Source organism: Peromyscus eremicus, chromosome 7 (genome assembly GCF_949786415.1).
Source record: "Peromyscus eremicus chromosome 7, PerEre_H2_v1, whole genome shotgun sequence".
NCBI classification, from domain to species: domain Eukaryota; kingdom Metazoa; phylum Chordata; class Mammalia; order Rodentia; family Cricetidae; genus Peromyscus; species Peromyscus eremicus.
The window spans coordinates 28,200,830-28,228,334 of NC_081422.1; the positions used below are offsets into that span (position 1 = coordinate 28,200,830).

At 44.5% G+C, this 27,505-nt stretch overlaps 1 protein-coding gene across 1 annotated transcript in view; it reads right to left on the reverse strand.

The window, feature by feature from the left end:
- Positions 1-27,130, reverse strand: part of Fli1 (Fli-1 proto-oncogene, ETS transcription factor) — a 121,272-nt gene extending 94,142 nt beyond the window's left edge. Inside the window, exon 1 of the mRNA XM_059267579.1 lies at positions 26,807-27,130. Coding sequence (XP_059123562.1) covers positions 26,807-26,824 — 18 coding nt within the window. The 5' untranslated portion in view covers positions 26,825-27,130. The remainder of the gene's footprint in view (positions 1-26,806) is intronic.
- Between the last annotated feature and the right edge of the window lie 375 nt (positions 27,131-27,505).

A 27,505-nucleotide genomic window follows, 5' to 3' on the forward strand; every position in this document is an offset into this window, starting at 1 on the left:
CACAGAGAAGGCAGAGAGGCCTGGCCTCTCTCTGACAAGGAGCCTGCTGACCCGGTTGGTGGGAGGGGCAGAAGAGCAGCAGACAGCAGCCCTGAGAAGACAGTTTTGCAGGAGTCGCTGTACACGGATTGTGAGCCTGACAAGGGCAAGCAAAGATCAAGTCTTCTTCTGCAGTTAGGAGTTGCTCTCTGTAGGCATGTGTTGATCGAGCAGCCTGTGCGAAGAGGCCTCCTGGTAGCAGGCAGTTTAGAGATGCTGGGTCTTTACGCTATCAGATCAAGTCCAACAGGCTGGCCTGCAGTCTGCCCTCAGCCCAGCTTCCATCTGGGCTGCATTAAGAGGCACAAGGAGGTGAACTAAGGCCCAGTCTGCCTCTTCCAGGGTTTCTGGTTTTATGACTCAAAGGGGACTTTGTGACTTCTATAACATTACCTTTTCTGCAGTTCACCAGACTGGTTTTTAGAGCCTACACTGAATATTAAAACAAAATGTCAAGATGTCTAGCTTGGTTGCACCATACTATCGTAGGTCCAGAAGCCAGAATAGCCGAGACAACACATGCCACTCAAAAGTCCACTGAAATGCAGCTTCTCATGGAGTGATTGCCTAGTATGCAAAAGGCCTGGGTTCCCCAGGCAATACAAAAGAAAAACAAAACAAAACCTCAGAACTTTTATCTATTACATTAATAGTTTAAGGGTACAACTACCAGATGTAGTGACATGGTATAATATTCAGTGATACAGGAAAAAGGTTTCAAAGTAGTTGGTTCCGAATATATTAAAATTAGACATGTATGTATATATATATTTGCATTAAGGAGATAGGGAGGAAATATACCAAAACATTAATAGATTGTTATTTGGGATTTTTTTTTTTACATTTTTCTGCTGTGGTTTTGTTTGCTTTTCAAATTGTATACAACATTTTATGCAATCAGTGAGATTGTATTTTGGAAGTAATTATTTTTTAAAAACTTCTTTAAAATAAACAACACAATTAATGGGTTGGTTTATTTGTTTTTAAGTAAGCCAAGACACTCTGGGTCCAGCATACCCAGAGTGAACTTACTTAAGGACTGTTCTGAGTAGCTTGAGCCGGAGGGCTCAGAGAATTTCACCTTCTTTCCCTGTGTCCGCCTTGGCCTCTCTTCCCTTCTCCTCGCTCCTCACAGCTCTTGCTCACTTCAGATGGTGACTGTTAGGGACTCTATTAAAGCACCTGGCTTTCCAGCTCTCCTGTCAGCCCAGCGTTATTCCCCAGGAACAAGGGCCAGTGCAGATGTGATTCAGCTTGCAAAGTTTACGTAAGTCTTGATTGTCACTCAGTACAGAGGGAGGCCATACCACCGTTTAGATTTCAGCAGCTTCTAAAGGCCACAGTATCAGAGACTGGCAGCCAGCAATGCCTAAGGGAATGTATTCAAGCTACAGATAAACTAACAAATATTTAATATATGCACATATAATAGTATGTATAGAAATGTGTATATACTTGCACATATGTACATATGCACATACACGAGAAAATAAAGCACACACAACACTTGGTCTTTATAATGCCGTCAACCAGGATATGTTCTTCCCCTAACTGACGAAGAACCAACATTCTGAGATATTAAGTCACATGCTAGAAGTGACAGAACCAGCGTCTCAACGCTGTCCTGAAGGTCTCCAAGCCCAGCCTCTTCGAAGCAGAGAACCATTCTCCCTACACCAGCAACGCGGGCAGGCTGCTGTTGGTAGTAGTGAGCTCTAAAGCGCCATAATTACTGGGTTCAACTCGGTTTCCAGAATAACCATGACAAAATTTGTGGAAATGTTCTCAACAGCTCTCTACTTCCAAGTTCTGCGATCAGAAACGGAAGTTTCAAAATACCGAAAGTTCGTTTATGTTGAACACACTGGTTAAGCTAAAAGCAGGAAGTTCAAGAAAGCCTGATCTCATGAGGTTTTTCAGCCCGATTTGGATCCACATCTGCGCTTCTGGATTTTCCACTGAGTCTACCCTCAGCTGCTCCGCTCTGAGTCTCCGCTACGGAGGAGCTGGGTATGGATAAATAAATACGGTCTGTTGCCATTCAGTGACATCCACCCAGCTAGTGGCCGGTTGCAAGGTAGTAAGCTGGACTAACAACCAAGAGAGAAACAATGCAAATCTGAAAAATATGGAAGTTTCTTTTCAGAAGGGCAAAACAAAGCAAACAAAAGCGCTGAACAATAAGTCATCAGAAGAATGGCCTCTGTTCTTGCCTCCAGGTGCAGGAAATGAGTGGGAATCCTGCCACCCCCTTCTTCCCGCACAGACCTGGTCTTCCCGCTAGTCATATTCTGGCAGCAGAGGGAAAGGGAAGGACATGGTATTCCAGTGGGCTGGAGATGCCAGCTTTTGTGGCCGCCTCGGAATAGTCTAGAGAACAATTTCTGCACCTCCTTGCCCACAGCTTGAGCAACTGTGGAAGTTGAAGGATCTGTTTAGGCTGCACAATCCGTGCATGGCAGGAGCTAGAATAGCAATACAAGTCCATCCCGTCAGGTGGCCTTCTTTGTCCGGTCACAGCATCTCAGCAGCTAGATGCATCCGTAGACATGACAGAACTCTCAAAGTACGCGTTAGCTATTTTAGGTTTATGTATTTCGCTGTGGCTGGTGCAATGTTTAACTGGATCTTTCTCCATTGCAAATACAAAGTTTTCTGGGGAACTTGTCTGAGAGGTCTCCCAGGCAAGAAGACCCCAAGGCTCCCTTGTACACTGCTCTTGGATCCCCAGCACCACTTTAGAAGTCTATAGGAACATCTGGAGGACTTTTGGACAACAAGCAGGTGCAGCTGGGCTCCTCTACTTATGAGCTAGACCTCATTCTTTTGAAGCTCAATTGCTAATCAGCCACACCCAGTTGAAACCACTCAGGAGAGGCAACAGACCGCATCCTAGGGCACCCTCCTGTCAGCTTGAGGAGGTGAGGCCCACATGGGTTACTACTGTCTCACTTTGTCAACCTGTTCAGATGGAGGGCAGAGGGGATGGGACATGACACAGATAGCAGCCCAAAGGCCTTGAGTCAACCACTTAACCTTTCCAAGCCCCAGCTTCAGCATCAGAAAGCAATCATGGAAAGAAGCCCCTCAAAGACCAGCTGAAGAAGCAAAAGGAATCTTCCTCAGCTGCCCAGCACAGCCCATTGCTAGCCCCCACCTCACTCTTCCCTTGGAGGTGAACTCCAGTGGCTTTAATCTAAGTGTCCTGGAAGTTACATATCTAAGAAACCTAAGAGAACTTTCCAGAGTTAGGAAGAACAAGTCCCCTAACTGTGAGGTACACTTTTTTTAGACTGTTTTTCACTTAGCAAACACTAAGTAAAAAAAAAAAAAAAAAAAAAAAAAATTGGTAACTGGGGGTTGGGGTGGGGGAGACCAGACCACCGTTGATCTGCCGAACCCTCTTCTGACCATTTCCAGGTCCAGGGACCTGTTCCTTAGCCACATCACAGGTGTTCATTCCTGACTGGGTCTTTGGGTTTGGGGTACACTTGGAGCAGGGGTGAAGAGGGTAGTCTCTTGGGTGGCTCGAAGCTGAAGTGGGAGGAAACGGGGCCTTTCATGTGGTGGAAGTGGGCCTTCTTTGAGGAGCTGTTTGCTTCCCGGAAGCCAAGCCATGGGTAGAAGCAGAAGCCTCGATGCTTCTTCCCACCTTGGAAAATTACACAGTGCACCTCTTCGCTTGGCCGATGCTTTCCAGAAGGGTGCCTAGCTGCCGCGCTGGAGCTGCCTGTCCTACCCTTCTTTCAGAATGAAAAACAACAGTGTGGCCGTGCCCACAGTGAGCCCGTGCCCACAGTGAGCGCTCACCCTGTCCTCTTTCTCCTCCCTGCCCTGGAAAAAGCACACGCGATGGTAAACAAGTCATTAGATTCAAGATCCTGCCCAATTTAGACGCTTTGTCTCCGTTTTCTCCAGAGTAAAGCCTTGGTCACACCCACCCCAAACCCAGCTAAGACCAGAAGGAATGCAGGGCCCTGTGGCCAGGCTAACCACAGCTGACCCAGAGATGCCCAGGGCTGGACATTCTCCTGGGCTGGGAGAGCAGAGCTGGGAGGCTGGAGTTTGCCATCCTGGCCCAGAGGGTGGGTTCAACCCCCACCCTTCAGTGTTTGGTCCTGGAATTGCCTTCCTAAACTCCACACCCTTTGAAGTCTGGCAAGAAAGGCCCAAGATCTCCCTTATTCCCGTGCTTCCGCACAGGCGGGCTTCTAGAAAACAGAGGTTGGAGAAAATGAAAATCAATGCCAAATCCTAACCAGACAGAAGACGGAACTGCTGCTCCCCATGGCCCCCACCTCCAGCTCTGGCATGATGGGCTGGGGAAATGGGCCCCTCTCCTGCCGCTGAGGATCTGTTTATTTTGCACTCCATAAAGGGAAACCAGGCCCTTTCTGACATTTTGGCTTGGAGGGGGCGGGGCGAGAAGAGGTCCTGAATTTAAAGTCAAAACCAGATCAACTTCTCTAAACCTCCTGGAGCTTTTGCTCTGAGTCCTAAATGGGCTGCATTGTGCCAATCAGGTTTGCTAGTCGACCAAGTATGAGCCTCCATTTCTAACAGACTGCCGCTCAAGCCTTCCGTACACCATCAACTACAGTGACCTTTTTCTACCTCCCAACCATGCAAATGCTCCCCAGATGGCACTCCCAAGCAGTCTGCTGGTCCTTTCTTGTCCCACTCTACCCGCAGCCAACCTTGCCTTGTCTCTCCTCCACAGCTTATTCCCTAGCCCTGCGCCGGTGTGGACAGTGGGTTCTTTTTAACAATAAACTGGAGAAATTCCTTTGTCCTGGAAATGTGCCACTTGCCATCCGTGCTGTCCTTATCAGCGGACCACAGTGCAGCCAGGGGAGGCCCCAGTGTGCTCAGGACTCATGGGATATCAGTGCAAAATGTTTTCTTCACTTTGTCCCCCCAGCCTTGAAGTCAAAGCATGACCTTTACGGGTGGAATTCAATCAGGTCATCTCTCAGATTCCCTAGTGGGGAAATGAAAGTGGCACCGGCCAAACCTATTGTTTCCCCAGCAAGGAGGCAGAAGGGCTGTGTTCTCACTAGACCAGCAGCAGAAGGAGGTGGGACGGGGGAGAGGGGAGGTAAAGAGACCCTCGAGATTGCGTAAGATACTGTTCATAAAACATGACCAGGGGCCTGGCACTCATAAGGCTTCCACAGCAACCTTTCAGCAAATGTCACAACTCAGCTCCAGTCCTTCTCAGTGGAGTTCACTACTTTTAGTATAAGTCATTTTCTACTTGAACAGTTATGAAAATAGTTTTTCCTCCTTACTTTAAACACCAGGAGAGCAGTACAGTTAGGAAAAGGGGTGAAGGAATGTGGAAACACCAGAAGGCCAGAGGAATTGCAAAAATAAACTCCCACTAATGTTAACAGTCATGTATTCCAAGGCAGGAATAATTAATAGTATATGTTTCATCACTTAGCAACTCTGAGCTCTTATTCTGAAAAGCTCAAACTGTTTCACACATGTTGTGAGCAAAGATTTTTGGATCGGATAGACCCTACTAGCTGCAAACTCTTTGGTCAGTCACTTGAGTTCCGTGAACCTCAGCTCCTCTCCTTGGGAAAGTGGATATCATAGATGGAATCCATACAGCCTTGATGAGAAGGTAGTGCAAGAAGGCTTCTGTGTGCTCAGCACCACACTACCATCAGCACCACACCAACATCAGCTCCACACCAACATCAGCTCCACACCAACATCAGCTCCACACCAACATCAGCTCTACACCAACATCAGCACTACCAACATCAGTACTACCAATATCAGCACCACACCAATATCAGCACCACACAACATCAGCACCACACCAACATCAGCTCCACACCAACATCAGCACCACACCATCACCAGCAGCATCAGCAACAGCATTGCTGAGTCTTTCTGCCAATGCTGTTTTAAATAATACTGAGGTAAAGGGCACAGAAATTCTAGAAAGATCTTGAAAGCCAATGCCATCTTGTGCTTCTTTAGACTTTCAGGTCAGAGAGCTTCCTCTGAAATTCTAGAAAATACCATAGAGAGATAGCATGCTTCATGCTTACTTAGAAGGCTTTTTTTTTTTTTTTTTTTTTTTTGATCTTGCAAAATTCTTTTACTGCTGTCTCCATTACAACATCACTTTGAGGTAAATTATCATTGGCAGAATCTCCATGATCTGCAGTTGAGGAAGCCTAAGGCAGGGGAGATCCAGGCCCCATCAGAGAGTGGCTCTTGTCAAAGCCAGTGAGTGAATGTTCTAGAACTCTGGCTGCCCAGGAAAATCCTGACTTTACCAGTGGGGAGTTACAGCAAGCTAAAACACGGCTGGCATCTTCCAAGGTAGAAGTCAGTTTTCCAGAGCCATCCTTGAAGTTTCCCAATGGACTGCATATTAGAGGGGTATTAACTGGTCTAATTAGTAAAACACCAGTATGATAACATCTTCAAGGATAATTGTCTTTTCATAATATTCTTCATCACTCTCTACTTTCCTTTATCAAATATGAAAGTGGCTAAGAGAATGACTTGTGGCCACACAGATAGTGCCTAAAAGGACCATGGGTAGAATGACTAAGCTTCTGAGGCCTAATTTAGCAGGACTTGGAGTAGCCATAGAGCGAACCAGGCATTTCATCTATCCGCTCATTCGCAAAGACTTATCAAAAGCCTGTTCTCTTTCATACTTATTCCCGCTTATCATTCAGGGTTCAGCACAAATGTTACTTCCTTAGGGAAGCCTTTGACCTCTGAGACTAGGTTAGGTCCCCATGTCAGACTCTCTGAGGCACTCCACAGTTCCCCTTTCACACAGAACCCTTTGGACTAAATACCTGCTTGCTCAGCTTGAGCATAATTTCTGCCAAAGCAGGAAACACAGCTATCTTTTTTACTACTGTACCTTGGTCCTTGGCACATGGAAACTATTCAGTTAATACATAAAGATATGCCATGTGCTTATGACACAAAGAAAAACTGGCCAAGCCCAGGCCCTCACAGAGCTCAGTGCAAGCCTTACAAAGCACCATTCAGACCCTGAAAACAAGGCAGCGCCTTCACCTTATGTCACATGTGATCTGAAAAGGACAGAGAGAAAGCATTTCAAGGCTGGAGACGTTGTAGTGAAAACACACAGCTATAGGATCATTATTAATTCTACAATTAACCAGGATGAGGCCACTGAACATTGGACACTTACTGTGGCCTGTGGGCAGGTGTGCGTTTTATTCTTCCTCGAGGGTGGTTTTAGTATGAATCAGGACCACAGCAGTCTACCACCCTAAAAACTGTTAGGTAGTTAGACCTCAGGGGAACTCGACCTCATTTTCTTGGAAGAGTCTGTCCATTTCTGTTTTAAACAACCCAACTCACAAGTTCATGCTAGCGATTCAGTGACAGACAGAACTGACCTCCACAATGACGTGGTCCTGAAGATGTACAACCCAAAAGCCGCCATAGGTCTCATCATGGGAGAGAATTTAATAATGAGGCCAGATGTTCCCAGGAGAAGGATGGAGTACTGATTCTGACAATGATTCCAAAGCTATGGTTGGTACAGCATGTCATCTATAATGCCATTAGCCACGGGACAGGACAGGAAGGCAGTAGATAAGTTGCTTAACCTCTTGGGATACTAAGAATACACATCTGTGGAACTGAGGCACCACAAAGCAAAACAGGTTCAGAAAGCATGCTCTGGAGGGAAATTGACTTTCCTGGACCATCCAGCTAGTTATTTGCCAAATTAAGTTACTTTGTTGACATTTATAGTTAAGGAGATGCTCTCTTACAAAGAGTCACAGAGATGTGGGGACTAAAGGAACAAACCATCTGTTAAGAGTCCGGAGCCCTACCTAATAGGAAATCATGTTTTCATGGTGGCAGAAAGCAGAATGCATTTGAGCTGAAAACAACCTTAAGAAGAATCTGGGTCCATGCCAGTATTTCCCAAAGTGGAAACCGAAGTCACCATGTTGTATAAGGGATCCTCTTTGGTCAACCTTATTTTTCCAACAAGGGGGGATATATATATATATCATGGCCCATATTGTTCTTTAACAAATCCAGTACACATTCAATCATGGCTTGTAAATATCCTTTTGGTAAATTTCTATTGCCTCCCTTATCATAGAAGTGGAAAAAATATAAGTATTACAATCTTAGTGGTCAGCACAGATTTGGCTGTTGAAGCCAGGTCAGCATGCATGGTAACTTGGCAACAATGAACATCAACTGCCCTTCACCTGACTTTGAAATTCACCATAGAGTAATGGAGATAGTTGGGCATGGTGGCTCATTACTGTAATGGGAGACAGATGAAAGAACCAAGACGTCAAGGTCAGAGTTACTACATAGTGTGGTTGAGGCCAGTCTGGCTACAGGAGACTGTCCCAGAAAGCAAACCAAACAAAGACAGCAGTAACTAAAGGATTAATGGAAGCCCTGGTCTCCATGTACACAACAAACCCACTGCTCATAAAAAGAACACATGTAAGTAGATCCTTCCAACTCAACCCAGAGTTTAAGATGATGGTTTGGACAATAGTTTTATTGGTATTATATAAAATTAAATTAAATTGGATTCAAAAGTGCTTACTCAAGTTGAGTGTGGTGGCATACGCCTGCAATTTCAATACAGGACAGGCTGAGGCAAGAGATAACCAACAGTTCAAGGCTATCCTGGGCTCTGTGGCAAAAAATTACTTCTGTCTCAAAAAAAAAATCCTTCTTTGCACTAGGGACATCTCACATCTCAATATAGCCACTCTCACTGTCATATTGGCCAGTGAAGAACAGAACATTTTCTTTCTAGCAGAAGGTTCATTTGGACAACTATGATAAAGACAATTGTCTTAATCTTCCACTTGCCTTGGCCTCTGAGATAGGGCAAGAAGGCTCAGAATTACTGATGAAGTTTCTCAAATCTCTTCTTTTAAAATGTATTTAGTCCCTTTAATCCCCGAGCTCAGCAGGCAGTTGGATATCTGTGAGTTTGAGGCACAGCCTGGTCTATATAGCAACAAGTGAGACCTTAGCTCTATCCACCTTCCCTTCCCCAAAAGATGTATCCAGCATCCATAGCTCTAGGCTTGGGTAGAGAAGTTTCTCAACCATGAATAACTTAAAATAGATGTGTTTGGTTTTTCTACAGCACCCCAAAAAGAATACTACTCTCTGTTGTAAGCTGACTGCTGACTGTCCTTGTGGACATGTGTTTTGAGTGCTCTTTTTTCCCAGCTGGTTGTGATGTTTGGGGAAGATATGGAAATTTTGGAAGGTGGATGATGGCTCAAGGAATTAGGTCACTAGGGACAGGTCTTCAAAAGCCAAAGCCCCATTCCTGACTGTAGAATGCTCTTGGTTTCTTGGTCCACTGTGAAGCAAGGAGGTATCACCACACGTTTCCAATGACAAGAACTCTACCATGTTTCTCCCCCAGAATGGAGTGAGACTCTCTTAAGCTGTGAGCCAAAGAATTCTTTGCCCCTATAAGTCTGTTCTGTTAAGTATTTGACCACCACAACACAGAACTAACAAATATAACCCCTTTACCCAAGTAAAACCCAAGAACAGAGTTTTTGAAAGACCAGAAAGCAATATGTAACTATTTGAACATTTATAAATGTCTGGGCACAACATGGGCCATGGTAAAGATTTAGGACGTTGTGTTTGTCCAGAAACTGTCTACAATCAAATCTTACAAAACAGTTGATACCAAGAAACAGATGAATTCTGAAAGTCTGCCTTGGCTTCCATTAGGTGATGTGACTTTTACAGTTTTACAATTTGAAGTATATGCGTGTGTGTGTGTGTGTGTGTGTGTGTGTGTGTGTGTGTGTGTGTGTTAATTGTGATATTTAGTAATCTCTTTCCCTTTGCTCTCAGGTTTTGGGAGAAAATGAAGAATGCTCATTCAATGAAGCACATAGATTTGGAGAATAAATTTTATTTTCTGGAGAGAGGCAGCAGGCCTGATCTTGCTATAATAGTCATCTCTAACGATTAAGGGACACAGTGTCTGAACCACGAAATGTCCTGCTACATGGACTTTGCAATGCCATCTCAGTTGGTCAGGGATAAAAGCAAAGCATGTCCTAATTCAACCTACCCAGAAAGAGGACCTAAGGAGTTCTTCATCTCAATCCTAAATACATGCACAGTGCTTAAAACGGAAAGCGTTAACTTCCTTTTCCATCTTTTCATTAATTCAGTGAGGGTAGGATAGGGGAAAATTTTCTCCTTCTTCACACCAATTCTGATTACATCATCATATTTGGTGGCTTAGAGCAACCCCAACACAGACGCAACCTTCTTAAAGTGCTAAGAAGGCTGTGAGAATAAAGAAGCCCTCCTTGGGCTCGTTGGGTGAGGGCCCCCGTGATTCCCGATATTAACCCCAACAGAGGGCCATCTTCATGGTGGATTGCTTCTTTTGTTCAGTGTTTCCTTCCCTCACTGTGCCTATCGATAGCATCAGAGTTGAAGACAGACCATGTCAACCTAGCTCATGTTCACATCTTCTGCCCAAGGGAGTCCGCGCTGCAGCAGACACTCTTCTCTCCAGAAGAGAAAGGCAAAGCCCACAGCAGACGGGTTGTCATGTTAGGTTCCTCGTAAATGGACCAACATCTGCCCCAGGCCATAGAAAAAGACCAAAAAAAAAAAAAAAGGAAAGAAAGAAGAAAATAGGTCTGGGGAAATACTGAAGAAACAGCAGAAGAGACACCCTAGGTGAATGAGGCAAGGCGCCCAGAAAGCATCTGGCCAGCCAAATGGGAATTTCAAAAACTATGACCAGAGAATGCTGTGGAAAGGTCATGAGTTTTATAGGTGAGGATGTGCTGGCTATATAAAGGCAGACATAAACCTGGAAACAATGGGCCTGCGTAGCGCAGGTTGGACGGACAGTTTCTCTAATGGTCTTCACTCTTTTGTTTGTTTGACATGAGTCGCTTTATCAACATCACAAGCCTGGAATTCCTGAGACCACAGTCACATCCTGCCATCTCTTTATGCTTTTTACGTAAAAACCCCATTGATGGAGTTGGGAGTTTCACGACCAAAACAATAGCCGGATACAAGGGAGGGAAAAGAGGAATAAGGGACGTTTGATCTGTGGGGTGCATTGCTAGAGATGAAGTCTGTGTGAGCAAAGAGATATGAATAAGTAGCAAATTGGCAAATGCAACCATTTTTGGAAATCTTAGTGCCAGAAAGAAAAAAAAAAAACAACGTTTGTTATCTGTTACATTTAAACACTGACCAGAAGGAGAATAAACTAAAATGGTATAACTTGCATAATCCTTTACATTTATAAAATGCTTTTTCTTTGTTTTCTTTTATTTTATCTTATTGAACACAAGGGCTTGCCATGTAGCTCATCTTGGCCTGGAACATAGTTCTCCTGCCCCAGTCTCCTCAGTGCTGGGATTAAAGGTGTATACTACCATGATCAACAATTACAAAGTACCTTTACTTCGTGTATCTTTTGCGTCTGACGCTTAATAAGGCAGGTGGAAAGTGCTATTATGATATTATTTATTATTATCATTGTCATTCTTATTTTGCAGCTAGGAGAGGAGAGAAAAGTTAGTATCCAGACTGTGATTATACAACTAAAAATGAGTGGAACTGAATTTAGGTATTCAAGTTTAAAACTTAAAAAAAAATCTCTTTCAGTGTGTGTGTGTGTGTGTGTGTGTGTGTGTGTGTGTGTAGATGTGTTCATGACATGGAATGATTGTGGAGGTCAGAGAACAAGCTCAGATGTTGGTCCTCGCCTTCCACCTTCCTTTAGACAGGGTCTCCTGTTGTTTGCTCCTGCGTGTGACAGACTAGCTGGCTATGAGCTTCTGGAGACTTGCTCTCATGTCTCAGTCTCCCACACTACAAGAATGCTGAGATTACTGCCGTGTGCTCTTGCAGGCAGCTTCATACAGAATCTGAGGATTTGAATTCCGGTCCTCACGTTTGGATGGCAAACACTTTATTCACTGACTCATCTCCCCAGCCTCAGACTTGAAACTTTCAAAAAGTCCTTTTGCCACCGTTATGGTATCTGGTAAAACACTACCACAACCCTCTACTGTAGCACGAATCTTTACGGGTCTTATTAATAAAATCAAACCTGAAGCCAAGTATTGGGGTGAACGCTGGAAGATCAGAGAAGCAGAACAAGCCACAGGCAACCTCACCTTACCAATTCCTCAGCTGATCCTGTTTCCTCAGACTGGAAGCCTCTGAGTCCTCATCCAGAATGAATCTCAGCTGAACTGCTGCTAAAAGCATAAAAGCTTAACCAGCTCTAGTTGCTGGTTTTCATGCCTTATATACCTTTCTGCTTTCTGCCATCACTTCCTGGGATTAAAGGCTCTTGTTACCACACCTGGCTGTTTCCAGTGTGGCTTTGAACTCACAGAGATCCAGATGGATTAAAGGTGTGAGTGCCACCATTTTCTGGCCTCTATGTCTGTCTAGTGGCTGTTCTGTTCTTTGACCCCAGATAAATTTATTAGGGTGCACAATATATTGGGGAACACAATATCACCACAGTCTACCAACTTCACTAAGAATTTGCATCATCTTTCTTAGGCAAGAGGTAACTCAACCGCACACAGCATTGTTTTCGCATTGCGTGGTGTGAACACGAAGTTACATTTTCAAACTTCAACTGACAGAATATTCGTAGGGAGTTCCTCACAATAATGAGAAGTAGGCAGTTTTTTTCTGAAGAGTGCAACTGAGGCTCCAATGTTTCCTGGCTTACCGCTGGCAACATGAATAATCCCCAAATAGTGACCCAGTAGTTATTCAAACTGCAGTTATTAATTAATGCTTTTCTTCAAGAAACCTAGAGCATCTCAGTACTCCAGACTGTTAGCAAATCTACAGGGTAAGAAGCACATACTGCTAGTCTCAATTCTTTTGTGTGGACAGAAAAGATGAGGTTAAGAAAGACAGAATAGCATGCCCAGTGCCACCCAGCCAGCCTAAGCAAGACCAGACATATAACTCGGATGACTCAAACCTGGGACTCACTTAAGTTTTTTAAAGGAAAGATACATAGACTCTGGAAACTTCTATGGGAGCTAGAGAGCTAGTACAGAGGTGTACCTAGACAGGCTTGCCATCAATGTTTCTAATGACCAAGAAGAAGATGGAGAATGAGGCTTTGTGGTGATTATAGACCTCTAATGCCCTTTAATCAGAAGGAATTTTAAAAATGAATTAAAAATTAATATCTCAAAATAGCCAGTCTATCTATTCTCTCTCAGATGAGGTTGCCTACCTAAATGAGTGTTCATAGGCTCCAGCAGAATGAAGTAGGAGACACTCATGTGTCTTACAACACTCCCTTCTCCCTTCCAGAAAAGTCTGAGCTCTGAGACTCCACTAGACCTTATTGTCGGGCATCCACCTCTGCCCTTCCCTTATTTTTCCAGTTCATCTCTGAGACAGTTCTCTCTCCACACTCCATAAATGCTCTTGTGTTGCGCACAGTAATAAAACAACCTCTCCTGTTTCCAATTATTTTGTAACAATTAAGCATGCAAATGTGGGAGCAACATTTAATAAACTTCTATGGACATTTAGGAGGAAAGAAAGAATGAGCCAACAAAAATCAGAATCATCAAAGGACTCTTACAAAACCAGTATTTTGAGCCTTTAATTGAAAATGAATCAGAAACAGGCGTGTGAAATTTCCCATGAAATACACATAGGGTTTTAAAAAAAATTTAGAGGGTGCTCTGGGAAAAGAAGAGTCTGGGTCAAACCCAGTCCACACTGATGGGAAGAAAGAGATTAATTGCAAAGAACTCAAGCAGGCCTCACTGCCTGTGAATGGCTGGTCTACAAGACTCTCTGGGGGCAAGGGCAGGGATATTGGGTGCGGGACAAAACACACTGTGGCGATTCCTTCACTACAGTGCGGACCTGGGAAATCTATACAGATCTGTTACTCTCCAGAAGGAACAGCTTAGCAGCCCAGAGCAGCAAGCCCAAACCACAGGGTCCATTCCCAAAGCACTCTGGGAAAGATGGTCTGCATACCCTTTCCCTGAAGCAGAAGAGACAGCTGCTCCTCTTGTATTTTCTTCTGGAAAAAAGGAAGCACAGATATCCATAAAGCCCTGGACTCTATCGGGGTGTCCTAAAGATTCTCTTCAAGTGAGACTTCATCACAGAATCTGTGGTCCCTGTTATGGAGGAAGACAAAGCCAATATCTAAGCAGCTCTTTATCGATAGACAGTGTGTCAGGGCTAAAGGGAATTTTGTAAGAGAATGCAAGGGTCTTTTTTCTAGAATGTCTGACAGTAACAGACCTGGGTGGAAAGCTGGAGGCAGACTACAGTGTCTGGAAACCAATAATACATACTAATGACTCTAGTCCATTCCTTCCCCTTGGCACCACCAACATTGGCAACCCAAGCACAGATGCACACTTTTACCCATACTCTTTCCAGGTAGTATCTGAACTATTTTGTTCTTTGAAGAACATTCTTTAACCCATTTCTTTCTAGAGCTGCTAACATAAAGAACTGGGCTAAAAGAATTCAGTATCACTTAACCACAATGAATTGCTCTTTTAGAGACGCCCATGCCAAAGAGTAGATGCCAGTGTTATTATTTTCCTATTCTAAATCGGTGTGTCAGAGCTAAAGGGATATTTTATAAGAGAACGCAGGGGTCATCATGAACAAAGAGCCCACCTTAGTAACGTTATTGCTTAGCTGCTCAAGTGGCACCTATGGAATGTGTCATTTTCAGTTCCCTAGCTGGAGTATGACAATGGTCAGGAAAGGAACTGAATTGAGGCACAAAGTCCTTGTGAGTTCAGTGAAGCCCCGGTGCCTTCACTCTGGGAAACACATTTATTATGGAATGCATCCTTTTGAGGACCCAGATCCTCAATCGAAGCTGATGGTATACTTGCCCACTTCTCACCTCCCAGGGCACTGAATCTTGAAACCTAGTCTGTCTTTTTTTACCCAATGCTCTCTTACTCTGCAAGAGTCCGGAAGAGAGGCGTGTTAAATGGACTCTATGTGACAGTTGCCTTCAGAGGCGCGACAGGCACACAACAGTTGCCTTAATTTTCCGTTTTTCAAAAAAGCGAAATCAAAAACTACAAGGAGGATATGTTCAGGTGGGTCACTGAGTCCTGATAAACTCACACAGGTCTCCTCACATGCTAACAGAATGCTGGGTGGGGGGGATGTAAAGGTGGGCCTTACACATGGAGAATTAAACTTTAAAATAATAGATCCTTCAGTGCTAAATTATGTTTGCTCCCAAGGATCCTTGGAGCTATGGTTTTCTTTGTTCTGCCAAAGGAAAAAGGAAATATATCAGGAAGCTGGGCCCGTCCACAGGAAGTCTCACTTGGGCTGATAAAAGGAACTGATGTGCAGCGGCTTTGAATGCAGTTATAAGTCAATCTGCCTTGAAATAACAAGAAATGCTGTTCAAGAGAAACTGGAGCCTGAAGTCGGCCTTGCTCGGCCGTTTCCTTTAGCATCGAAGAACACTCCCCTCTTTGTGTTTCTCATAACTGCCCAAATCCGTCCTTTTATTTCAAGTTTGTGCGTAGTTTTGTGAGCATGGGAGTGAAGGAGGATGAAGAGGAGAGCAGGAGTTAGGGGAGGAGGATGAAAGAGCCAACAAGGCGGCGGAAGACGAAGCCTTGTCAAGTCCGAGTATCTGCTTATTTTCTGTCGAGTAGAGAACCTACCTTGATTCACCTCTGTTGCTCATTATGGGAAAATAGAGCCTGGCAATTTCACAGTCCATCTCTCTCCCGCCTGCCAGTACACCTGCTCACAAAGCTGAGCTGGCTTTTTCCTGGATACAAGGGGCTTAAGTCTTCATGCATAATTGGTGGTGGAGTATGAGCAATTTAATGACTTCGACCAGCACGGGCTGTGCTCAGGAGTCATGGTGAGGAGAAAGAGCAAAACCTATGCATTCCTCACAAGGTAGGTTAGAGCTGAACCTTGTGCTGCAGGCAGGAGGATTGCAAGTTCTAGGCTTGTCTAGGCTAGTGAGCGAGTTCTAAACCTGAACAATTTAGCAAAACCCTGGCTAAAAGCAAATAGTAAATAAACAATGACAAACCCTTGCTTTGACTGTAGTTCAGTGGCAAAGCATTTGCCTAGAGCAGGTGCCGAGTCTGAGATTCAACCTCCAACACCAGGAGTCGAAACCAAGGAGGAAGCAGAGTCAGACTTTGAATCCCAAACTACGTGGAGGCGAATCTGTCAGTCTGGTGATTTTTCACAATGACTAGGCTCCAGAAGCTTTGGAGGCAATCAGGATTGGGAGCACAAAATTACTCCCCCATTTCTACCTGAATAGACAACCTTGAATAAGCTGCTCAATTGTTCCAAAATGGAAACTATATGTGCATCACAGGATTGGTACAAGGACCAACGTAAGTGTGTCTTAAAGGCCAGAAATTAGTGCCTAAAGGCGGGTTAATAAATGGATTTTTTTTTCTTATGACTCTTCAGTGGAAAATAAATAAATAACATGTCCAATCTGAAGTAAGGACTAGAAGAAAAGAGGCCTTAGTTGGGACACTGGGTCTACATACATGGCCGGTGATACTACTTCACACCAATTGGGGCCTTCTGGGCAGACTATGTTTGCCCATAGCACGGCACCACTTCCTGTTTTAAGAAGTAGAAAAAAAAATTAAAAGCCTTCCAAAAAAACTCATTAAGAGGCTCAACATTCTTCTTAGACATCAAATAAGTCCTCAAAATATTGTTTTTTTAAGAGTTAAGTGTAAATGAATAAAAACCAGACAAATTCAATTTCCCTTCAATTAAACAGGATTTTTTTTTTTTTTTTAAAGAAGTCTAGAGTAAAGGCTTTTGGAACCAAATATGTTTTTGGGTTTCAAACAAGACTGACATTTTGGTAGTCTAAGACCTAGTGCAGAGTTGGGCCCTCTTCTTGGATGGTGTCAACACACAAGGCTCAACATCATTGCACCATGAATTGCCAGTGAAGACAACTGGGCTCCCAGAAACTCACAAAGCACCTTGTAATAGCTCAGCGGTGGCTGGTCTTGAGCGTCACCTGGTAACACAACTTAATTTTGAGATTTTAGAGCAGCCATACTGCACCAGAAAGAAGGTCAACGAGTTCAGCCACCTACACTCCAAAATCAGACCCAGGAGTACCTAACCTGGACAGAATGGACTTGGGATCGAAAGAGAATGCTGCCACTGCAGCTCAGTTTACATGTGAAAAGATCAGAGAAAGAAATGTCATGTGAGTAGCAGAAGCCGGGGGACTTGCCCAAGACACAATAGGCGCTTCGAGGTACAACCAGGGCTAGAAATGCTGTGTGCAAATCCTCAGCCACACTATTTCACAAAACATGGTCTCCAGTCTCTGGAACCCATGCATTTTGGTCAGAATGGTTTCAATAAATCTATTTCTAACTGACCATTTTCATTTTTGCTTATTTTAAATTGTAAAAATAATTTATAGTAATTATTACAGAATAAGATGCTCCCTGAATTTATGATGTGAAAGACAGACATCTACTCTTCCATATTCAAAGGTACCTGGTTATAACTTGTATATACTTCTAGAAATTATTTGGACATAATAAGATCATTCATACATGTGCTTAAATTTCTTTCATAAATGGGCCATGCAGTTTATAATTTTTATTTTTATATATGACAACATTCCATTGAGAACTTTCTAAGTCAGTGTCTATAAGAATTATTTTATTTCATTTAACATTGGCATGGCATCCTCTTGTATATATCTTCCCTAATTATTTACCTAGTACTTTATTGATAATAAACCAATAAGTTTTCATTTTTGCCATTATAAAGATGCTGCTATAAACATCTTGTGTATACATCTTTAGTATCTGAATGAATACAGATAAGGGTGAGGCAGTCACCCTTCCTAACATGGCACATTATTACTTTCTCTTTATCTTTATTGTCCACTTAGGTCATAATCGTAAGAATCCCACTCTTTTCATGTAAAGATCTTTATGAAGGCACAGGCTTGAGATTCTAAGTTGATTGTTCATTTGTGTTTCTTCTTCTAGGGTCTTTGTCCATTTCCCATCAAGTAGTCTTTTTTTTTTTTTTAAATTGATCTGTAAGTAGTTACTGTATCTGATATTAAGTATGAGAAACGGTCTTTGAGAGTTCTCATTTATCTTTTCAGTTTGCTTGTTTGTTTGGTGGTATGTGTGAACAAACAGCACATTGGCCATGCTGCTCTGTCACTGAGCCTCAAAGCAGCCCTATCTTTTTACTTAATTGTTGTATTTATCTCCATATTAATATATACTTGGAGACATGGAGAAAGAGAGAAGGAATTTCTTTGGCTCAAGTTCTGGATTTCCAAAAATGTCTATATAAAGGACTAGTATCACCTGGGATGGAGGGGCTGTGGAGCTCTACATTCTTGTTACCTTGGGACACTGTGCCTAATGTCTCCATAACATTAAACTATGTATAAATAGTACCCCCAAGTGGGCATAGCCTTCTTTGGAATCATGGATCATCAGAACTCAAAATAAGGAAATAGAGAAACTTCTACTCTCTAAAGATCTGAAGTAGTGGAGACATCTTGTTTTTATTGATGGAGGCGGATCATCTCTAGACCACTGAGGCTTTTAGTACAATTCAACTTGTGTGAATGAATAAACGATTGAGTACAAATTAAATGATAAATGTCTAAATGCAAAATGGCTCTACAGACATATATATTTCAATCCAAATATATGCTTCTGTGTGAATTATAACAATCAACATAAAGACAAGTTAGAAGCTGAATAATTTTTAATATTAACCTATTTGTTTTCACCTTTTTGCTGCAAGAATGGTAGTGTACAATTGTTCGCTTTCAGACTAGGCTCCTTTCCACATAAAATCAGTGAACACTTGCATATTCAGAATGAGCAAATCTGTATCTGGAGTGATAGATTCTAGTAGATGTGAAAGCCACACATGTCTAGAAAATCAAGGTTAAAGCTCCCTTGGCACCCGTAATTCAGGCCTCTTGCATGTGTGCACTGAAATGTGGCATAAGGTCTTTCATGACCTTGGATGCATAGCTCAGACTGAGTAAATGGCCCTGCTCTTGGGAAATCATTCCACAGGACTCAAGTCTGTCTTCCTTGAGGATTTGAAGACTTTCATACAATGAGATTTTGATCATAAAGTAAATGGCAGGTATGTTGTTCCCTAAAGATAGGAAACTTCAGGCATGAGGAATTTTGAAGCTGCTATAAAGTTGGTCTGAATTACTGAAAGTACACTCTACTTACTGTCTCAGATCCTACTGGGATGAGGGACACAACTCTCTGAAGCTTGGTTTGATTAGATGTCAGCGCTACTAATGGAGGCAATGGGCCAGACCTCCTCATGAGAGATTGTCACACTTCTCTGAATTTCCACAGAAGTTTGATTTGAGTCTCAGGGAAACAACCTTCCCTCTTTCATGGTCTCTGTTACCATCTGCTGACTCATTCTTAAAAAGAGCTGAAGTTGTCACCTAGGACAGACCTCCCAATTAAAAAGATAGCTCATGGCGAGATTCCCCAGAACACTGGGCAAAAAGTCATATTTGTGGGAGCAAATGCAACAATCAATGTTTTTAAACATTTTTTCATAGTTTTGGGGATCCATTTGAATCCTGTGCATACTTGCATACTTGGCACTTGCTTAACCACTGAACCAAATTCACAGCCCTTGGTTCTTTGAAATTGGGTCTTGGCACGTAGCTCAGTCTGACTTTGAAATCACTCTATGTGCTAGGCTGCCCTTCACTTGGGGTGCTCCTGTCTCTACATTCTAAGTGTTGAGAGTGCAGGAGTGTGTAATGCCTCACTCTTGTGTAATCACATGTTTATTTGACATGTTTATGTGACCCAAAGAAATGGAATTGTCCCGCCCTCCCTCTGCGCCTGCTTCACCAGCAGCACCTCACAGACTTTTCTGTTGCCTCAAACTCATCACATGCTGTCTGGTCCTGAGGGCTTACTAGAAGCTTCTAGGAGAGTTTCTAACAAGCCACTGTCATCTCCATCCACTCAGAAAAAGGATGACAGGAGGAAGAACACAGTCACTAAGGGATTTGTACAGCTGTGTAGACTATCATAAAGTTTTTAAAAATGATTGTTTCTTACTGTATATTTTATAAGACCCAAATTCTTTATCACAATATTTACGGCATTCCGTATTCTACTTTTATTTAATCTTTCCACCTCCTCCCCAATGTATTTCCTCTCCAAAGCCTTTGACTATATTACCATGCGCAAGTCTAGTCATACCTCAAAGCTACCTTCCACATTCACTTTTGTTAAGAAGCAGCATGGTTGGTGTGTGCAGAAGAAGCAGGTATTCTGCAATCTGAAAGGCTGGGCTTGAAAACCCCGGCTCTGTCACATATTAGCTGTAGTCTTGGGCAAGTAGCTTCACTTCTCTGACCTTCCATTCGTTCTGTGTGAAATGTAGCTGTGATGGTATAAGCTCCTGTAGGGGTGCAGTGAGGATGGATGCCAAGGGAGCATGTGAAAGTGCTTTGCTAGGACTAAGAAACTACACATGTAACCATTTTCATCACATCTTTGTGTGTGTGTGTGTGTGTGTGTGTGTGTGTGTGTGTGTAGTTCGGGTTGTTCTTTCCTTGCACAGGCAGCCACGACACCCAACAATCCCATGAGCACACACAGCTCATCTTCTAATTGAGGATCCCAGGCAGGTCACCAGGTCTGACTCTGCACAGCAGTCCTGCTGTTGTTGCATTGATATGGTTGGTCAGCATACAGTGTCCACTTCCCACAGAAAACTGTTATTCTAGAGATTGCTACATGTCAAAGATGCTAGGCCGAGGGGGTGACTGCAAGAGGAATGGATGGTGATTCCTTTTATTACCTCGGGAGAAACAACCCAAAGTGTATTACTAAGTGGCATCATTTAGTAATACCATCCACTAATGAAGTGATACGTGAATGGCATGAACATGGCAGAAACGAAAGAAACAGAAAATGAAACAGGGTGTAGTCTTCTGCAGAGAAAAAAACACCTGTGGAACTTTGAGATGACTAATAAAATGTATTATAGCCAGACATGATGGTGCATTCCTGGAATCCCAGCACCCAGAGGTGGAAGCAGAAGGCTCAGAAGTTCAGCATCATCCTTAAGTACGTGGTGAGTTTGAGGGCAGCCAAGGATACACAGACTTCCCCAAACAAACCAGAGCATGCTGGGGAGATGGGTCGGTGAGTAAAGTGCTTGCCACACAACTTTGAAGACCTGAGTTTGAATGCCCAGAGTTATATAAAGCCAGACAGAAGTAACACGTCTCTACTTCCAGTGATTCTATTGGGAGATGGGAGACGTGAACAGGAGATTCTTTGGAAGATCCTGAGCCAGCTGGGCTGCTGCACACAGCAGCTAACAGCAAGGAGACTTGATCTCAAACAAGGTGGGAGTGAGTACCAGTGCTCTAGGTCATCCCATTATCTCCATCTGAGTGCCCATGCTTATACACACATCGTACACACACACACACACACACACACACACACACACACACACACACACAAGAACAACAGTGGGAAAAAAAGACAGGGTTTTAAATTCAGTATTCAAAAATTCATATTATTCAAAACAAAAAATATTCTGTGCCAACATTATTCAGCCAATCATCTAAATGAAATAAAGCAGTAGACTTCCCATTCTAACTCCAGAAAGATAAATGGTCTAAACTAAAAGCTGATATATTAACCTTTAAGTTGAATGAAACTTTAGTTTGTGGATATTTTTGTGAGGTTTAAAGTAGAATAAAGGGGAGTTTATTAATGTGAACATTTTGCCAAGATTTTGTCCTTTGTTTTTACTGGGAAGGAATTGGACTAATGCTATATTTCTAGGCTGGGTGGTGATTTCAGTCACACAGGTTTTTTTTTTGTTTGTTTTTTGTTTTGTTTTGTTTTTTTGGTTTTTTTTTTTTTTTTTTTTTTTTTTTTTTTTTTTTTTTTTTTTTTTTTTTTTTTTTTTTGGTTTTTCGAGACAGGGTTTCTCTGTGTAGCTTTGCGCCTTTCCTGGAACTCACTTGGTAGCCCAGGCTGGCCTCGAACTCACAGAGATCCGCCTGGCTCTGCCTCCCGAGTGCTGGGATTAAAGGCATGCGCCACCACCGCCCGGCCTCAGTCAAACAGTTTTTAAAACCAATACCAACATAACTGTTCAACCTCAAACTAAAGAAGACGCTGAAAATTTAAATTGTATTTAATGGAGTTGTTACTAAAGACCGTTTGCTTCACTGTTTAGAAAATTGATCTATTAGGTATGTCCTAATACATCTGAGAATGTCATTTTTTTATACCTGCTCACCATCAGTAGAGGGACCTGTTGGTTATTTAAATAATGGTGTATTTGGAGTAGTTTCTTGATAATGGAAACTTTGTTTGTGTTGCCTATAGTCAAAGCAGATTCATTTTGGAAAATAGTTGTGTTTTCTAAACCTATCAAAAATTTTGGACATTGTAGCTTTTTGTTGTTGTTGGTGGTGGTGGTGGTAGTGGTTCTCTCTCTCTCTCTCTCTCTCTCTCTCTCTCTCTCTCTCTCTCTCTCTGTGTGTGTGTGTGTGTGTGTGTGTGTGTGCAGATGTAATTCAAGATAGGAGGAATATATCTGTCACTAAATTACTTGAGTGTCATTAGTTTAAGGTGCCAGACATTTCATGATTTCTCTTTTCAAAGCTCTCTTTCTGCAGTATCGTATCATTTTAACTGATGTAACAAGTGATGTTGTCATGGTATAGTGGTGAGAGCACTACCCTGTTTCTTAGGAACTCGGAATTCTCACTTTGTTCCCTGTCATAGTGGACTTTCCTCTTAGTGTCCTGGACCTCGTTTTTCCTAGAGGTAGAGCTGAGAGTGTCAGGATGAATGTCCTCCAAAGCTTTCAAGTTGCAAACCTATGAATTTGCACAGTAAGAGAAGAAAGCTTTTTAGTGGCAATCGTTCACTTGGTAGTCACCTCAGAGAGTAATCATGTGGTCATGGGGACAGACAAAATGACCATCTAGTTTGCCTGGCATCCTTGTGAATCAAGGGGACACTGAGGCAGAGTGATGAGAGAGTGAGATGCCCACATGGAGGGCAGAAGCCAAAGTTGCCTCTCTTTGATGTGCTCCTCTCTTGACTGCCTCTTCCTAGGGCTCCTTCCCGAGTTTCTCTGCCCTGAGAGCAACAGCCTGCCCTCTGTGCGGCATACGGCTCTTCTCTGGTCCACAGATTCCAGCTGTAAGTCTACTTTCACTCTTTCCTCTACCATCATTTAGTGGTTGTGTAGAAGGGCTACCTCTACTCTTTATTAGCAGTGTTCTCCCTGGCCTCCTGCCTGTTGCAGCACCATCACAGGCCAGCCCTAATCACATTAGTTTCTACGTGCATCTGTCACCTTCCCTGGAGACATCCCATTGCTGTTTATCCAAAGACATAAAGTAGAGCCTCTGACATGAGAAGTACATCACGAATAAAAATCAAAGTCATGAAATATGGGTAATGATAAATTCAGACCTATGTTCTACTGTTGTGACCAACAAATCTCTACAAGTTCTAACCCAAGATGAAGTTCATTGAACGCGCATCCACCTAAAGTACCAGATTTTATCTCATCCTTACTGCGACTTATCTAAAGAAGCTGCTGTAGATCTACTTTGCAGATGAGAAAACTGAGACCCAGGAGCTAAGAACTTGGCTAGAACATGCACAGTAAGTAGTAGAAGTGAGGATGAACCTAGGCTTTCTCTGAGTCCTTCTTTCCTTCCTTTCCTTATTTCCCAGTTTTATGCACATGTCTAACTCTTCTCTGGTTGATTCCCAATCTTGGATGGTGCACTTTACATTCATACTTGTACAGATGGCATCAATCTGATCAAAGGAAGCCTGCCTAGAACTAAGATGGGGTTTTGAAACCAGGTCATTTCTTCAAGCAGCAAGCAGTATCACGTGCTTTCCAACACTGATAATATCACTGTGGGGAGTAGGGGTGGGGTAGGGTGTTGTTTAGCATGGCAGGTTAACTTGTCTATAGCTAAAGAAGAGCAAACCAGGTTATGAGGCTCTCCATATGAGTTCTCCCAAGAGCCATTCTTGGATAAATAGAGAACATAATTTGGAAGGGCAGCATGAGCGGGAGTTTCTAGCCCCAAAGGATTCTATGAGTGCTGAACAAAACCGGGGCCTACTGTAAAGAAAGCCAGGCTTCCCTGGTGTCCTGAACCATGTACATCCTGGGCACCAAGACCCACAGGCGTTTTCGAATTTTGTGACCGAGGAAGATGCATGCAGGTGCATCAAAAATCGTATCAGAGAATCACTCTAAGCTGATTTTTTTCCAGGCTATTCAAACTGGCAGCTCATGCCCTGAGTTTGTGCCTACAAATTAGATCTGATCTCTAGTGTCTTCTGATCTCTGTCAGTATAGGGCAGGATAGTTGTCTAGTGTACCAGTATTTGGAAACACTAGTCTAAGGCAGTCTCATGGGATTTTTATGAAGATTATGAAGCTCAAAGAGGCTAAATAGCTGTGAATTTGTACAGCAAGTTGGTTGGCCTTTCTTTCAATTCAGTATCTTTCAGTATGTATACCAAGCTTAGCATTAAACCATTGTGTAAGTGGAGCCTGCGATCCCCAAAATCCAAAGGTTGCATGTAAACAGGAGCCCAAGGAATCTATATAGCTAAATGCCATAGGCTACACTAAAAACCAATCTTCCAGAACCTTGGCATACAGAAGAGTTTGAAAGGAAAGAGACTGACCTGCGGAGTCAAGTCACCCAGGTGAGAGACAAGGTGCTCCTTGGGAGGCTTTGGAGGGGCTCATGGGCTCCCATCATTCATCCTAAAAGAGCCCTTACTCCCATCTTTGGTATAAAGCGCCAAGCTCCTGGTCTAATGCTGCTCTCTATGCCTGCCATGCCCATCCCAATGTGTGCATAAAGCGAGGTTAACACATCCTGGGTACAAAGACCACAGCTTCCTCCAAGACTCAGGGCCTGTGCTTAGAGGTCTGAACACTGCACAGACATTGCTTCACTTCTCTTCAGAGTGTCCACACCAAGCCTCTGGAGCCATGTTGCCACCCTTGTGGATGCGAGGCGAGTCTTGGGGGGGGGGAGTAGAAAGTGTGCTGGATGGGGCTGTGAAGCTTCTGTGAGGGCCATCCGGTTACTGAACCTGGGGATGTAGGCACTTGCATGAACTCACCAACAGGAAATGGTGAAAAGGCCCAGTGACCTCCACTCCCAGGTCTCTAGAGCAGTCCTGTCACCCACCCACTCACGTCAAACTTGATAAACCCGTGGCTATTAGCTTGTCTTAAAAACCCATTACAATCAGTTATCTCATCTCTGTTTTCAAGATCTTCCAGTGGGTGCCTTTCACCTAAGTCAGCATGTTTCATGACAGAGAGAGAGAGAGAGAGAGAGAGAGAGAGAGAGAGAGAGAGAACTTAGAAAATAAAAACACTTTGACCCCACCCAGAAGATAAGAATCTGTTGAATTTTCTAAGCCCAACACCTTAACCTCCTCTTAGTTAAGCCATGGGTAGGAAGTCCAGGTTCCTCCAGGTTTTGGGGGAATGGCGGGCTCTGCCAGTCCCCACCTCACCAGCTTGATAGTTTTTCCAGACCAACTCCTGCTTGGTGTTGTATGGCAGCCTTGAAGCTAAACGTCTGGTCTCATTCATTCTCCTAAGTCCTCTAAGGCTAGTCACGTAAGGGGGTGTCCCTCCTCTCTGCTCCTGGCCCTACTTCCCCCTTTCAGAGGGAGTAGTCAGCCGTTCTGAAGCGTGACAGGGAACCCAGACTCACGGGTCTCCTGGGCTGCACTTTGCAACCTAGACCCAGGCGGGGCGGCGCAGATTGGGGGTGGAATCGGCAAGACAGCCCCAGGCCACGGGCTCAGAACCAGCCACCGCAGGCGGATGGCTGTGAAGGAGTTTAATTCTTACTGAGAGGACAGCTCCTGGAACCCTTACTCTGAAGCTGGCGCATGCACAGCGTGAGAGATCTGGGGTGCAGGGGAGCGGCCGAGCCAGGAGATTCCCAGCCCTTGAAGCAGCTAGGCGGGCCGTTAGCTCCGGGCAGCCGGCGTCGGCAGAGCGCGGGGCAGCAGCAGTGTAAGGGGAAGAGAAACCAGTCTGGCTGACATGTAAACAGGGGCTTCCATTTGGACCCGCCGGACCCGCCGGCTCCTCAGACACACTCCCTTACACCCCTCCCCGCCCGCAGCGAATCCTTAACTGGCCCCGGAGGATCGGGGGACCCCAGCCGGCGGCGAACGCTGCCCCAGCTGGAGCTGCTCTCGGCCTCTGGCAAGAGGAAGCTGGCGGCCAGACGAGTGCCCGGCGCCGGGACCAGGGCGCCCGGGTGCCGGGTGTGAGCCGACCGGGCGATCTCCCGCCCTAGACTCTGGTCCGCGCCCCGGCTCCCCAGGTTTCAGCTGCCGGGTCTTGCAGCCCCGCGTGCGGCGCGGTGGGAGCCTGCGGGACTCCTCCGTAGAGCAACGAGTGAGGGGCAGCTCGCCCTCGGCGGGAAGGCTGGCTGGCCTCCTCGGAAAGGGGGGACCAGCCACCCGGAGGAGACGGCGCAAGCCGGGGCGCGGAAGGAAGGGTGAGCGGCCACGTCTTCCGGGACCCCGGAGCCCAGCCCTCCCGCAGCCCCGGTGGGCCCTAGTCCCGAGCCCACTGCCCCGCTGCTTACCTTAATAGTCCCGTCCATTTGGCCAAGTCTGCAGCCGAGCCCCCCAATATTCCACACATTGACCCGGTTACAGCCTGACCTCGTAGCCCCTTCAGATTAGCACGGTGCGGCCTCTCTGGCGCCCTGGGCCCTCCCTGAGTGCCCCCTGCGAGCGCCCTGCCCTCGCTCCCCTGTGCACGTTTGTTGTTGTAGCGGATCGAAAAAGAGACAGTTAACCGGATGAAACTTTTTTTCAGCTAATTTTGGGAAGTGACTTCACTTTGCGATCGGGGAGGAAGTCCTATCTCTCTCTCTCTCTCTCTCTCTCTCTCTCTCTCTCTCTCTCTCTCTCTCTCTCTCTCTCTCTCTTCCCCCTCGCCCTCTCCTCTCTTCTCTGCTCTCTCTTGTCCTCCCTCCCCCACACCCCCCTCTTCCTCTCCTCCCCTAGCCCTGCTTTTCGCATCACTCGCTATATAAATATACGCGGTGATGCCCAGATACATTCATGCACTGCGCACACAGGATACTTGCTCCTGGGAGATAAGAGTGGGCCAGGAACAATGACGGGGTCTACGCCCAGTGTCCGCGCCCTGATTCCTGCAGTCTGCAACTCCCCCACCACCTTCCCCCCCAAATCCAAAGCCAAACGCCTCTGGCCTCTTTCCTTTCCCCTGGGCCTTTGGCCGAAGGTGGCCCTCCTGACTCACTCACTTTCCGTTT